The 12774-nt window shown below is 39.2% G+C and overlaps 1 protein-coding gene across 1 annotated transcript in view; it reads right to left on the bottom strand.

The window, feature by feature from the left end:
* Positions 1 to 3936: 3936 nt before the first annotated feature.
* vwc2 (von Willebrand factor C domain containing 2) overlaps positions 3937 to 12774 on the bottom strand; it is an 18207-nt gene continuing 9369 nt past the window's right edge. Inside the window, exon 3 of the mRNA XM_035663898.1 lies at positions 3937 to 4545. Coding sequence (XP_035519791.1) covers positions 4394 to 4545 — 152 coding nt within the window. The 3' untranslated portion in view covers positions 3937 to 4393. The remainder of the gene's footprint in view (positions 4546 to 12774) is intronic.

Here is a 12774-nt window from a genome sequence, read left to right as displayed (position 1 = left end):
GATGAGGCTGTTTAGCAGTGAGTGAAGGCTATTAAATAGATATTAGATAGATATTAAATAATAATCTAAACTTTAAAAATAACATTTTAATTTAGTTTTCCTCACAAAAATGAATCAAATGACATTTACTCCTACTGTGTATCATTTTTAAGAATGCCTGTGAAGCTTTGGCGAACCCTCGGGGGGTCCCGACCCCCAGGTTGGGCACCACTGTGGACAAAATAACAACTTAATACAATCTAATATTAACCACGGCCTCAAAAATTACCATAGAGCTCATCTCAGTATGGAACCAAGTCAGGCCCCATGACATTTTATCTTTATTTATATTTTTCTTCTTCTATTTATATTTGCAATTTTCTTATATGTGAAATCCTACGTGGCAATAAACCTGATTCTGATGACCAGCGAAGGTGACATTTGATAGAAACTTAATTTCTTTATTTCAGTTTTTTCACTGAATTGCTCAACACAGAAGAGGCTACATTAAACATTAAACCACTTGGTTGCAATTTAAGTAAGTGAAAATAAGACACACTGGACATGCTAACAGCTAGCCTTGTGTAGCGTTAAATAAAACCACATTACAATAATTAATTTAATAATGTTACGATCTGTAAAGAAAGCAAACAGAAGCGCTTGGTTAATAAAATAAAAAGCACACTAGCAACTGTGTTGGGCTGAGCTAAATGCTAATGTTAAGGAGGCTACTAAGTTTTCTATTCAGTTTGTAGTGAGATTCGGTATCAGTGAAGGCATTTTATGAGTAGGCCTTCTGTGACATTACCCAGGGTCATCAGCCCTCAACCCCCAGGAGTTTCAGCAGTCACAGTTTAAAGCATTCACAGATAAAAAAAGCCAAGTCAATAACCACGGTCAATAATGAATAAGTATGATTGACCTCCAGACATCATAGCCTAAATAATAATAATAATAATAACCTAACCAGCGTGTCTGAGGATCTTCCCCCAGAAAACCGCTGACTTCAGACTGCTTTCCTGCATTCTAGTGAATTTATGGAGTCATTTTGTTGGAGTCAGGAGGACTGCGGAGGGAGGGAAGGGGGCATTGAGAAAAGGGGCCCTCAGGAGAATCTGGACGGTTGGCAAAGTAGCTACATCTGCAAACATTGTATGAAAATTCAGTGAAAGAGAACACATTGTTCCAAGGCAGTGAATCCCGCAGGAACATTTTGAAAACAAACTAGATTTTATTAAACTAGAAAGACAAACTAGAAATAAATGAAAGAGAAAGAGTTCTCAGCTCAAGTATTTTGGATTTGGCATATTTTTCTTTCACACATATTTACTGACAAGACTAGGAAAGTGATCTTGTGACTCCTTGACAGCTAAATTAAGGTATTAATCAATGAGAGACTACTGATAAATAGAGCTTTAAATACTAATGCATGAGGGTCACATTATTCGTAATCTAACCTCTTAAAAGTATCCATTAAGAGTTGTATTTTTTATGCACAAAGTGAGTCAAAACTGTATGAAAGGTTTTTTTTTCTTAAAGTCGGAGTGGTATGTGGGTGTGCCTCTGTCAAGTACAGCCACTCAAACTGTGTCAGACTGCTCAGACGTTGTCCTGTGTGCACAGAAAACCTATTTAACATATATAATTAATGTGCAGTATGTAATATTTTTTTCATAAAGAAGAGACTTTTGAGATCTCTTATCTGGTATGAGAGATTTTGAGAGATTGATTTTAGAGGGTGTTGTTGGCAACACAGTGCTATGTTATTATATTGGCAGACTGTATTGAAAAGAAAGTCTCATGGCGTCAGACACGCACAGCGTAACCATAGTTACCCACTGTCACTCCTCGCTGCAAGCTCACGAGAGAGCAAGAGGAGAGGGAGAGTCGCTGGTGCCAGAAAAGCCTGCAGACTTTACTTTTCTTAACAAACTTAAAATTATAAACCAGTAAAGTGTAGAAAATGTGTCATTTAGGTTACAGTGTTTCACAATCCTTCATCAAGACCCAATAACTCTGGAGGACATCTGATTTAATGGCTTTATATAATAGTTACTGTGAGACTGCATGTTGTTGAAGCGCTTGAAACTTTCTTTTGTTGACCAAACTTTGGTTTCTCCAAACTTATTACGCTTCCATTTCAAATTAGAGAGCTGGCCAATAGCTATAAATGAATAATGAATTTCATCACCTACTGTAATATGAACACATCTCATCTCAGTTCAGCTGTGTGTGCATTGTCCAGAACGGGGCAGAAGCCTAATTACTTAGTTACAGCGTTGGGGAGACTAGGCTAATCTCTTATGGGTTACTCCAACAGATGTGTCCAATTAATGGCAAGTCTTTGAAGGAGTTTAGATGCCTACTACTCTGGGAATTGTATTTCAAAGTAAAAGACCCAGCCTCGTTTCTGATGAGTAGACTCTGTAGGCAGTCTTAATCACACTTTCTTCCATCCAGTCATACAGAGAAGTGAAATAACTGCTGGAATATTTAACTGATTTAAAGCCAATTGTGAATGTTAATGACCTGGACAGAGCAGATAGGGGTGACAGATAACATCCCTGGTCAGAGTCGTGACTTCCTCGGCTGATACGCAGCAGGGAAGCGAGACATATGGGGATATTATCTTGTGATATAAAAGAATAGAGAGGGCAAGGCAATAATTCCTCTGAAAAGACGAAAAACCGAGGGGGGAGAACAAGGCGCATTAAAATAAGCTGTTCCTATTACGAGTGAGGATTGATGGATAGAAGAGAAAAATCCCACAATCATTTAGCACTTGTATGCACAAGCACAAGTCCTGTTTTCCCTTGAATGAATGAGTTTAGTTTGAAAGGACCCTTATAGTCATAGAAACAGAGGAGTTAAGGCTGGTCAGAAAACCTTAATAGATCTGTGCCAACGCTCCCCTACTGCTCTGAGAGAAGCCTGTCACGTAGCATGTACATGCATTTAAGCTTATTTACCTCGATCCTGCCGGCTGGCTGACAGGCACGTCTCACTGCTGGAGATGCAACGTCGTTGTCTGGCAACCTCTCGATCAAAGAGGAGTTCTGTGGCGTGGCCAGCACACATTGCAAAAAAGGGTGACACAAGAGAGAGTAGGGCTGCAAAAGATAACGGAGACAAAAAAAAAACAAACACAACATCTGCATCCGTTTATCTCAACCTGCACTTCAGTGTTCATACTGTAACTTGGACTTAAATTATTAATCATCATTTTGATCTGCTGTTCGATGGGCCCCATGGCTCCGCCAGATACATGACATTCATTACTCCTCATCCTCAGACCGAAGATGACCTTTCAGTTTTTTAATTTTTGGAAGCAAATTGGGATCAATGACATCTGAGCGTCCAGTCTGGCCTTCTTTAATGGAGTTGAAGGTCCACAGGCAGCTATGGAGATTCTCACTTTATATTGTAATGCTTATAGCTATTGAAAATGAAACCGCAGCATTACTAAATAACTTAATATCCTCTTGACAACTCATTAAATATTTACCTGTAGCTTTCCCACAAACAGTTCTCATCCTGGAACTTCAAAACAGAAAAATGCCTAACGTTACATCTAAAGGCTGGATTTGTTCACTGTCACATCCAAAGGTTACCTGTAATATCTTAAAACGCAAAATCCGGAAGAAAAATTGGGTTTATCATTCCATCTCTGTATCATTTGTTGATTCAAGTGAACATTTTATTCAATTGAAAGTCTGTAAATGTAAAACACCATCCTTTCAGCAAAGACTAAACATGAAGACCTACAGCTGAAAAGTACCATTTGAGCATTTACAGAGCGCAGGTTGGCATTTATTTGAAACATGACCACACGGTACCAAGAGAAATACAAAAAAAGCACTTTAAAATCAAAACACAATTGAACATCCAAAAAAAAAAAAGATGAAAGAAAGTCAGGAAACAGTCAAGTCCTCTTCTCGTTGTTGTTTTTAACTCTGCAATTGATCGTCCTACACAGCAAATCTTGTAGTCTGGTCTGCACTTTGGTGGTAGAGGGACTGACGCATGTCGAGACATTGAGGTTTTCACCTCCAAAGACAGCTGTGTGTGTTCTATACATTCTGTTTTTATTGACCTCTGGTCCAATACATTGCTTATTAAAATACAGAGGCTATAAAAAATACTTTTTCACTAGTTCAGCATTAATGACTCCTATATTTGTATATATTCATAAATAATTCAATACATAGATAAATAGATATTCTGTGTGTGGATTATAAACTTTCATAAAAGCATTTTTTTTTTAAAGTAATACAGGAGTGACTATAAATGCTGAAACGCTGCGAGGGGCTGCCGTCCGACCCTGATGTCCGGTAGACTGGGTGAAAGGCTGAGAGTTTACATGCGGCTTGGCGCTGGTGTTGTGTGCCAATGTCCCCTCTCACCGTGCCAGTCTCTAGCTCCGCTGGCACTCGTTCTTGCTGCAGGTGGCCTGACGCTCAATCTGCCATGTGCCCTCCTCGTATGTGCAGTAGCAGATTGTACACTCATCAATCTTCACCTCTCGGCCAGCCGGTATCACTGCTGTGTCCGCGTAGCAATTTGGCCCTGTAGGTGGTATGAGAAAAACAGGAAAAGTAGAGAAAATTGGAAAAAATAGCCGAATATGTTTCAAAATTGCATTTCAAATTTGCCTTATACAGTTGAAATATGTTTTTTTGTGTGTTGTCAGAATCACTTTACGTTGTTCAGGTCAGACCTGAAACTCTGAAAATGCACGATTCTTTGCACTAAGGATTTAATATGCTGTGAGAACAGTGCTCTGGTCAAACTAAATGAACTGAAACTTAATAAGAGGTCAGTTCATGTTTTATTCTTCGAATTATGAGTTGTTAACACATAGAGAGAGCAGAAAAATTAGCCTTATGTTAGTGTCAGAGGAGCTTTAAAGAAAGAAAACAAGTGTTATTGAGGTCGCCCTATAGTCTGTGTTATTTTTTGTGCAACTAAAGCCAACAAGGACACTGTTCAATGTGTAAAAAGTGCAATTATAGGACTGAACACAGAATTCAAAGTCACATTCCTTTATGTTGCTCAGAGGATCCTAATAAATTCCACGAATTCACAGACATCCTAGTCAGTCTTGATGCAGGTGAATCATAAAATAAAATAAGCTGTAAATTCTGCAGTTCTGTTAATAAATCGAATTAATAGTTAACAGCTTTGCTTTATTGTCAATTAATCATACGTGACATTAAATATCAGAATAAGTAGCCAGTGAATAAATGCGCTGACCCCAATTAACATTATTATTGTGAACATTTCATTTGACACTCACTAAGTGTCGGTGTGACACTTTTGTCTTTTATGTGCTCTTCATGACTTAAACAACCAACATAGTGAGATTAAAATACACAAAGAAACATCAGTGCACAGATGGAGGAAGCAACTGATGAGAGTGTGTAACATTTGAAATAACAAAGAACATTTATATAATATTTATCTTACAAATAAACAATAAAACACACCCTATAGTCTAAATGTGCACTTGGTGTGAGTCACATTACTGATAAAGAGTCTTGACGACCTACCAAATAACAGAGTTAGTTGCTCAATTTTCCACCATGAATGCCTTTTTTTTTTTTTTTTTACCTATGACCATCAAAATCTAATCAGTCCTGAAGTTGATGTTTGTGCCAAATTGGAAGAAATTCCCACGAGGCATTCCTGAGATATCCCGTTCACGAGAATGGGATGGGACGCACAAACCCATAGAAGGATAATGCCTCTGGCCACGGCACCAGCATGGAGGCCTCAAAAAAACATAACAAGAGGATTTTCCTACACTCTGTGACAAACAATACAATTATACTAACAATGGGGTGAGTAAAGTAAATGGCTTGGAAAAAAAAGTGGAAAAGAAAAAGAAAGAAAGAAAAAAAAGAAAGAAAAGGGAAATAATAAGAAAAGAAGAAATCCGTCCTTTAACTTGTTTATTTTTGGGCGTGAGATTGAGTACATTAATCAGATGGTATCGTGTAGAAACACAGGCAATCAGTCTGGAGGAAGAACAGGTAAGCTATTAAAATAGGAGACAAAGGGTTGCCACTTCTTCAGAAAGTGCTCACTAGACCCTCTAAGCGTAAACTTTATCAATTCTAGATGCAAAAACAACATCACATCTTTCAACCGAGAGAATTTGGGGTGAAAGGGGGGTGCTAAGCTATTTCTAGGTGAGTATTCCTCGCTGGCTCGAAACGGAAAACAATCATGTCAACCAGGTTGAGGGGCTCCGCTGGCACCCTGAAAATAGCCAGCAACGAACAAGACAAGTAAACTGTTGTTCGACAATGTCAAGAATACATCAAGGATCAAAGACCAATTCGTTTCAAGCTTTGGGCAAGACCAGAACATATGTGAGAGGTCTGTCTGTAGACTGCCACAACAATCACATTTGGGATTGGAATCAGGGTACATTTCACGCAGTTTAGATTTACTGAAGTGGGCTCTGTGCACTACTGGATCAAATGAGCATAGGGTGATGATGAATTCACCCTATCTAATGCCACTTCCCACCAATCCTGTTGTGCCAGTTCTATTCACAGTTCCCCCCTCCCATCTGGACTTTGACTTAGAGACTATATCCCTATTTTTAGACGTGGTGTTTCAATAAATTGAATGTCTAAAGGAATCAAACTTTGTTAGTACGAAGTGCCAGAGGGGAGTTTGAACACGGCAGACCAAGTTTCAGACATTAAAGGTCCAGTGTGTAACATATAAGAGGCTCTATTGGCAGAAATGGAATATGATACTAAAAGGTGTGTTTTCATTAGTGTAATTTCAGGTGTAAACATCAGATTTCCACACAGTCTGTGTATCCTGCTCATAGTTCAGTTATAAAATCAACACAAAGCATCTCTTCACCCTCTGTTTCTGTCACACGTAGAAGGTTTTGTGATTTCTGGTCAGATTTGGTTTGTAATTAACAGTAACAGTAACAGATGAGCCCTCCTCCTCCTCTTCTTGCATGCTCTGCCTAAACCAAACAGAGTATTACCAACATGTGAGCACACGTCTGACGAGTTCATATCATTTCAACAACTCGAGGCAGAGCTGTCGCTGCACTTGTCGCCATCTTCAACGTGTTATTAGATTTTTATAGACTAGAATATTTGCAGATGTATATGCTTCCCCGGTACCTTATGGCACTGTAGAAAAGTCATGTTTTCAGAACTTTGAGAAGTACTGGTTCTCGTGACATCCCTACATCTAAAAGTCTTTGGAAAATGAGTGCCGACAGCTGATAAAGCCCGTCTGTACCTTACAAGTAATCAGGGGAAGATCATCTTCAAGGCGTCTGGCTATCACCTTAGCGCTTCACTTTCTGTGTTAAGCAATGAAAATAGACTTTAAGATTCTGTGGGGTCGTTGTCCTTTTAAAGTAATAGCTTGAGTGAGTGTATGGAGCAGAGATCCATCCTCCAATGACTCATTAAACATATTTAGTAGAATTGGTGCAAGCTTGTCACAAAACATCTTATAAAACTCTGTCCTGTAGCCATCTGGGCCCGGCGCCTTCCCCGCTTTGCGTAGACTTAATAGCCTCTATATTCTCTCCTATTTGCAAAGGCCTGTTCAGTTCACTGGCCTACCCTGGGTCAATTGTGTGGAACTCTAAATCATTAAGAAAACTGTCCATACCGCTTCCGTCAGATTTGTAGAGGGAGGTGTGAAATGTCTTTAAGAGCCTGTTAGAAACAAGACGGTTTGACCTACTCCTAATCTGAGGTATTGGAGAAGCTGCTGAGCTGATGTGCCAGTCGTCGACATGTTTTCATATTCATATGACAGCCCGTGGGTTGGTGTATAAAAATTGAGACACTAGATCTCATTTAATTTCATTTATTTATTACTCAAGAGTACAAATCTCTTTTTATACAGCTCTGGAGAAGGGGTTGTAGCTGAGATGAAAACACAGAGACCTTGTAACCATCTTTTCTGATCACTTTCCTTGTGAGATGAAAGAAATAAGAAATATTTTTGCTACACAGAACAGCTTTTAAGGTATCCCTGAATAATGAATGAAATATTGCATTGGATTTAATAGTGTGTATGAAGGTATCAATAGATTTAGAGGTTTTTATCACAGAAATTCTCATGGAGTAGGAAGGGTTTCCAGGGTTTTTATTTGAGTTCATTCTCTGCATTTTAAGTTTGGCAAACGTGCATGCTCAACCGTGGTTATTGTCATTCCACACAGTCCTGATCAGACTACAGTTCTTGTAGCCTTTGTTTCGTGGTTTATTTTGTGGTTTTGTGAAATATGTTGCCAGTGCTGTTCTAAGTAAGGGATAATGCCCGATGCTGTGTCCATAATCAGGAATTAATGGACGTGGAGGCAAGATACGGAGGACGGTTGCCTCAGCAAAGTCCATTAATTCCTGATAATGGACACATCGAAGGGCATTATCCCGTTTATACCACGGTCACTTATCAAAGAAAAAAATAAGATCATTATTTAATATTTTAATGCATTTTACAATCAGAATCTAAAGTTTAACTCTGTTTCCCTGAAAACACATCATTACGTTAGGCTAGCAAGATTCAAAGTCAGTAACATTGCATACGGTCCAGAACCGCTAAATTTGTTTTGACACTATGTTTAACAATAAGACAAGCTAGCTGTCCAGCCATGTCACTGTACAGAAATCAACATCAAAGATTAGCTAGATATTGACAGAGCATGTGCACTGACGGCTGCAGCCTGAAGTGTTGAGCTGACGCATGTGGGAGGATCTCTTATAGAAAGTATCAGTGAGTTCAGAAGGACACTGTGGGGGCTTGTGTGTTACAGTCTCCATCCTGTGGTGTTCAGAGGACGAGACACTGAAGGAATACACAGATATTGTTTTCATTCAGTTTATTTCAGTGCATTTATTTAGAACAATGTCCTTCATCACCCAGCAGCCAACTCAGCCAAATTATGTTCTTGCTAATAAAAGTACCTCATCATTTCAACAAGAAATATTTACATTTTATATTGTTATTTTCTAATTATTATATGACAAAGTTTTTATAATGTTTCTGTTCTAGTATAAGACTCAAGCTAAAGAAGGTCAATGCTGTGACGAAGAGTTTGACATCTTAATAGCTCATAGAGACATTCATTTAGATATATAAACATGTCCGATTTAAGAGAATGTGAGCAGAATTATTATTTATGCTTTCTGCAAAGACGGATAAAAGAAAACCCTCGGTGCAAAAATACATTGTGGAATGAAGGCCAATGGGACACAAGCTAGTTTGAAAGTAGGACAGGGCTTCAGTTATTGTTTTACTACCACTTTCAGATATCTGTTGCAATGACCACATTTCAATGCAGTTGGTTATCTTGTCTCTTTAAGATAGTTTCATGACATTCCAGCAGACTTTAACGCAGTCAGCCAAAGAAATAGAATGAACATGAGAGACCAAATGCACTGCCCTTCATTTCATTCCTCTCAGTGGAAAATGGGCTCTTACATCTGGGCTTTCATTGACTGTTTCCCAAAATAGTGTCATAAGAGGCACAGAAAAAAAATAATGGATATACAGGCATCAAAATTTGTGAACACGCTGCTTCTGCTGGTGTCAGTGGCCATTTCTGACAGGAATTAAATCAGAATGAAACCATTGCTGATAGCATTATCATAATGAATATGAGCTCTCACTAGGGTCCCTTCAAAGGTGGAATTTGCAGTTTCTCCAATCTGCTATGAATCATCAATTGGCTTCGTATCTGCTCAAAATAGCTTTCCCATTGGTCATCATTACCATGCTCTTCAGTCCACTGAGTGACCACTCACGGCTGAACTAGAGGAGCATTTTCATTCTGGAAGACCGGGCTCCCATCAGGAAAAGAGATGCATCGTGGGATTACAGTGATTACACTAAATTCTCAAGGACATAATTCACACGATTATCTCTGCCACTGTCTTGTCCTGAGATTCAGACATTTAACCCATTTAAGATTTCACATTTAAGTTTTCTTTTATTTCAAACTTGCAAATTTGATTCTGTTTTAGATGTGCACATAAGAGGTATTTAATGGCATTTTGTTCCACACTCCTAAGATTGGCTACACCACAAGTAAAGCATAAATCTTGCTGAAGGCGGCCTTCCCCCATATGTAACTCCAAGGTTGGAATATACAGAGTGGGAATTGTGCATAAAAACCAAATTAAGCACTGTTACACAGTGCTTTAATATAGTTCTGAAGTGCACCCCAAGGGACTGTTCTTTTTTTTTTTTATTATTTTGCAGGAAATTGGATCTCACTAATGGAAATTTTGATGTTGAAGGTAGTATTTGTTAAGAACTGAGCCCTGAAGTGAACTACCACTAGGACCCAGGTTATTTTGGTCCTCATTTCTATCTGCAAAAGGTTGTGTGTACAAAAAAAAAATCTCACAAAACCAAACATAAACATCCTCCTTGTATCACCACCATTACCTCCTATGCTAGGTGTGATGAGAAAGCTTTTGCCTAGTGAAAGTTCCTCTGTCCTCAACCAGTGGGTCGAAAAAAAAGTGCTCATAAATCATCCATTATCTCTCAAGCTACACGGCAAAATATAAACACTGCGGGAATTGCTTCCACAACATCAGGTATAGCATAACAATGGCTATTTCCCTTAGACTAACAAGGTCTTGAGCCACACTGTTGTATAATTAAGATGCTGATAAATGGGGAGTCTTTCGGCTGCAGCCACCGCATTTCATTGGACGTCAGCACCCAGGAGGAGCGTGCTGGCACATCAATCAATGTGAACAGTTTGCCGAGGCCTGTCAAAATGTCAACCCTAACACATTTATAAGTCTTCAGATGAACACGCACACACCCTATCTGAATAACAACTCATCCTGTGGCCCAGGCTGCTGTCGCTACTGATTCATCATCATTAGCAGCATTTAGAACACAGCGTCTCAAATAAAAGGCGCATATGTCAAGGATATCCTTGGAGAGAAAAATGCGAAAAATAATCATACACTTTACAAAATAAATCAAAAGTGCTTCCTCCTGGAGCTTGGGTTAAATCATAACCTGTCAGTCAGTCATTCACAGTTGCATGACACTCATTTGTGTTAATTAATGCATGGATTTGGAGCCACTGTGCTTACTCATTGCTGTCACCCTATTATTCTGCCATTCATATAACACCCACCTTTTTGTCATTGCTTCATTAATATAACATATCCACCGTCTCTCCATTACTGCCTGTCTTTCTCTGCCTCTCTCTCTCTGTGGCAGAAAGAGATTTTTATAGGCACATCAGGCTTCACAAGAGCTTCTCAACGACATCCGAAGAGGCAGAGACAAATGGACTGTGCATGTGCATGAACAGTTGGACCCAAACTGTCACTACAGCGTGTTAGAAGCTGGCATGGGTAGCGTGTGAAAGAGATAGCCATTAGCACCTGTGGCTTTTGGCTCTGTAGCAGCGCCAGATAATGGACAGGGAAACGAGGACACATCCCGAACATCATACCCTTTAATTCTGAAATGTTAAAAACCTGCCGAGCTCCATTATAAGGTAATGGAAAGAGAAGAATAGCAGAAATCACTCATCTTAATGCATTTCTTGAGTACATTTGCATTATAAATGCTGAATAAAAATGACCTTGCTTTGTAAAGACAGGAAGTGGCAGAACTTTGCAGGGAGAGACGATGGTTTAACAACAATATGAATTATTTCTTTCCAAGGTGCTGTGTGAAACGGGAAATTTGGACTTTTAAATATGAACCGCCTCGGATTAAAGCAGCAGACAGTGAGTTTTATAGAAGTGCCACCTCATACTGAATGTTTGTTTGCATATGTTGTCTGCAGCTACTGTGCCAAGTGATAATCTTTGTGGCTTCAGCTGCACACGAGGAGCACGACTGCCACGGCCAATGTCCTTCACGGGGACACAAAAGCTTGCCAGCCGTCACAGCAGTGTCCAGGTGACAGACTTCAATCATGAACAGCATATTGACTGACGTCAATCTAGAAGCTCTTTTGGTCTTCTCGATTTCTGTGTAAAAAAAAAAATGTATTTGGAAGTCACATAACATTGACTTTTATTCAGAAGAAAATATAGAAAATAACATCTAACAAGGAGACCACTTAGTGACCCAGCAGTACTCTAATTGTTAAGACATAATGTGACTAACCATTACCTTCATTAGAGTGAACTTTCTCTATTGTAACTCCAAAAGTCCAGTAATGAAAAATGGCCTTTAGATAATAAAACACAGCATGATGAAAGAATTAAACCAAAAGGCATAAAATGGGGGAATTTTTTCTAATGTCCTACTTTCCTGTTTCGGTTTATCTAAAAAATGAAATCAGTGTACACTTTAGTTATTATTCCTGATTACATAATGACCAACAGTCATTGCGTAACAACAGAAACCTCATACTTATTTCCTTACTGGTTGTCATGATGTTTGTTTGTATACTGTCATAAGTTGATATTATTAAAAGAAGCTATAATTGTCCTGTTAATTAACTGTTAAATCTTGCAGACAAAAAGAAACTGTCCAATCAAAGCTTAGCAACCGTAACCCAGCCAGTCAAGCTTTCACATGTTTAAGTGCAACTACCATTCAATTCTGCAAATTCAAAAAATGTATCGACACCAACCAAATGATTGACCTCCTGGCCACAGCAGTGCAGCAGGAACAGCGAGCTGGTAGTCAGACCTAAGCCCTCCATAACCAGGCCCCTTCCTACCTCACTGACCTGCTGCATCGCCACAATCCATCCCGTAGCCTCCGCTCATCCGATGCAAACCTCCTGACTCCACCACCCAGGAC

This window comes from Morone saxatilis, unplaced genomic scaffold (genome assembly GCF_004916995.1).
Source record: "Morone saxatilis isolate NCDOM2014 unplaced genomic scaffold, NCSU_SB_2.0 Contig19, whole genome shotgun sequence".
Lineage (NCBI taxonomy): Eukaryota > Metazoa > Chordata > Actinopteri > Moronidae > Morone > Morone saxatilis.
Note: the sequence above shows the minus strand (reverse complement) of the source record. Positions and strands in the feature narration are given on the sequence as shown.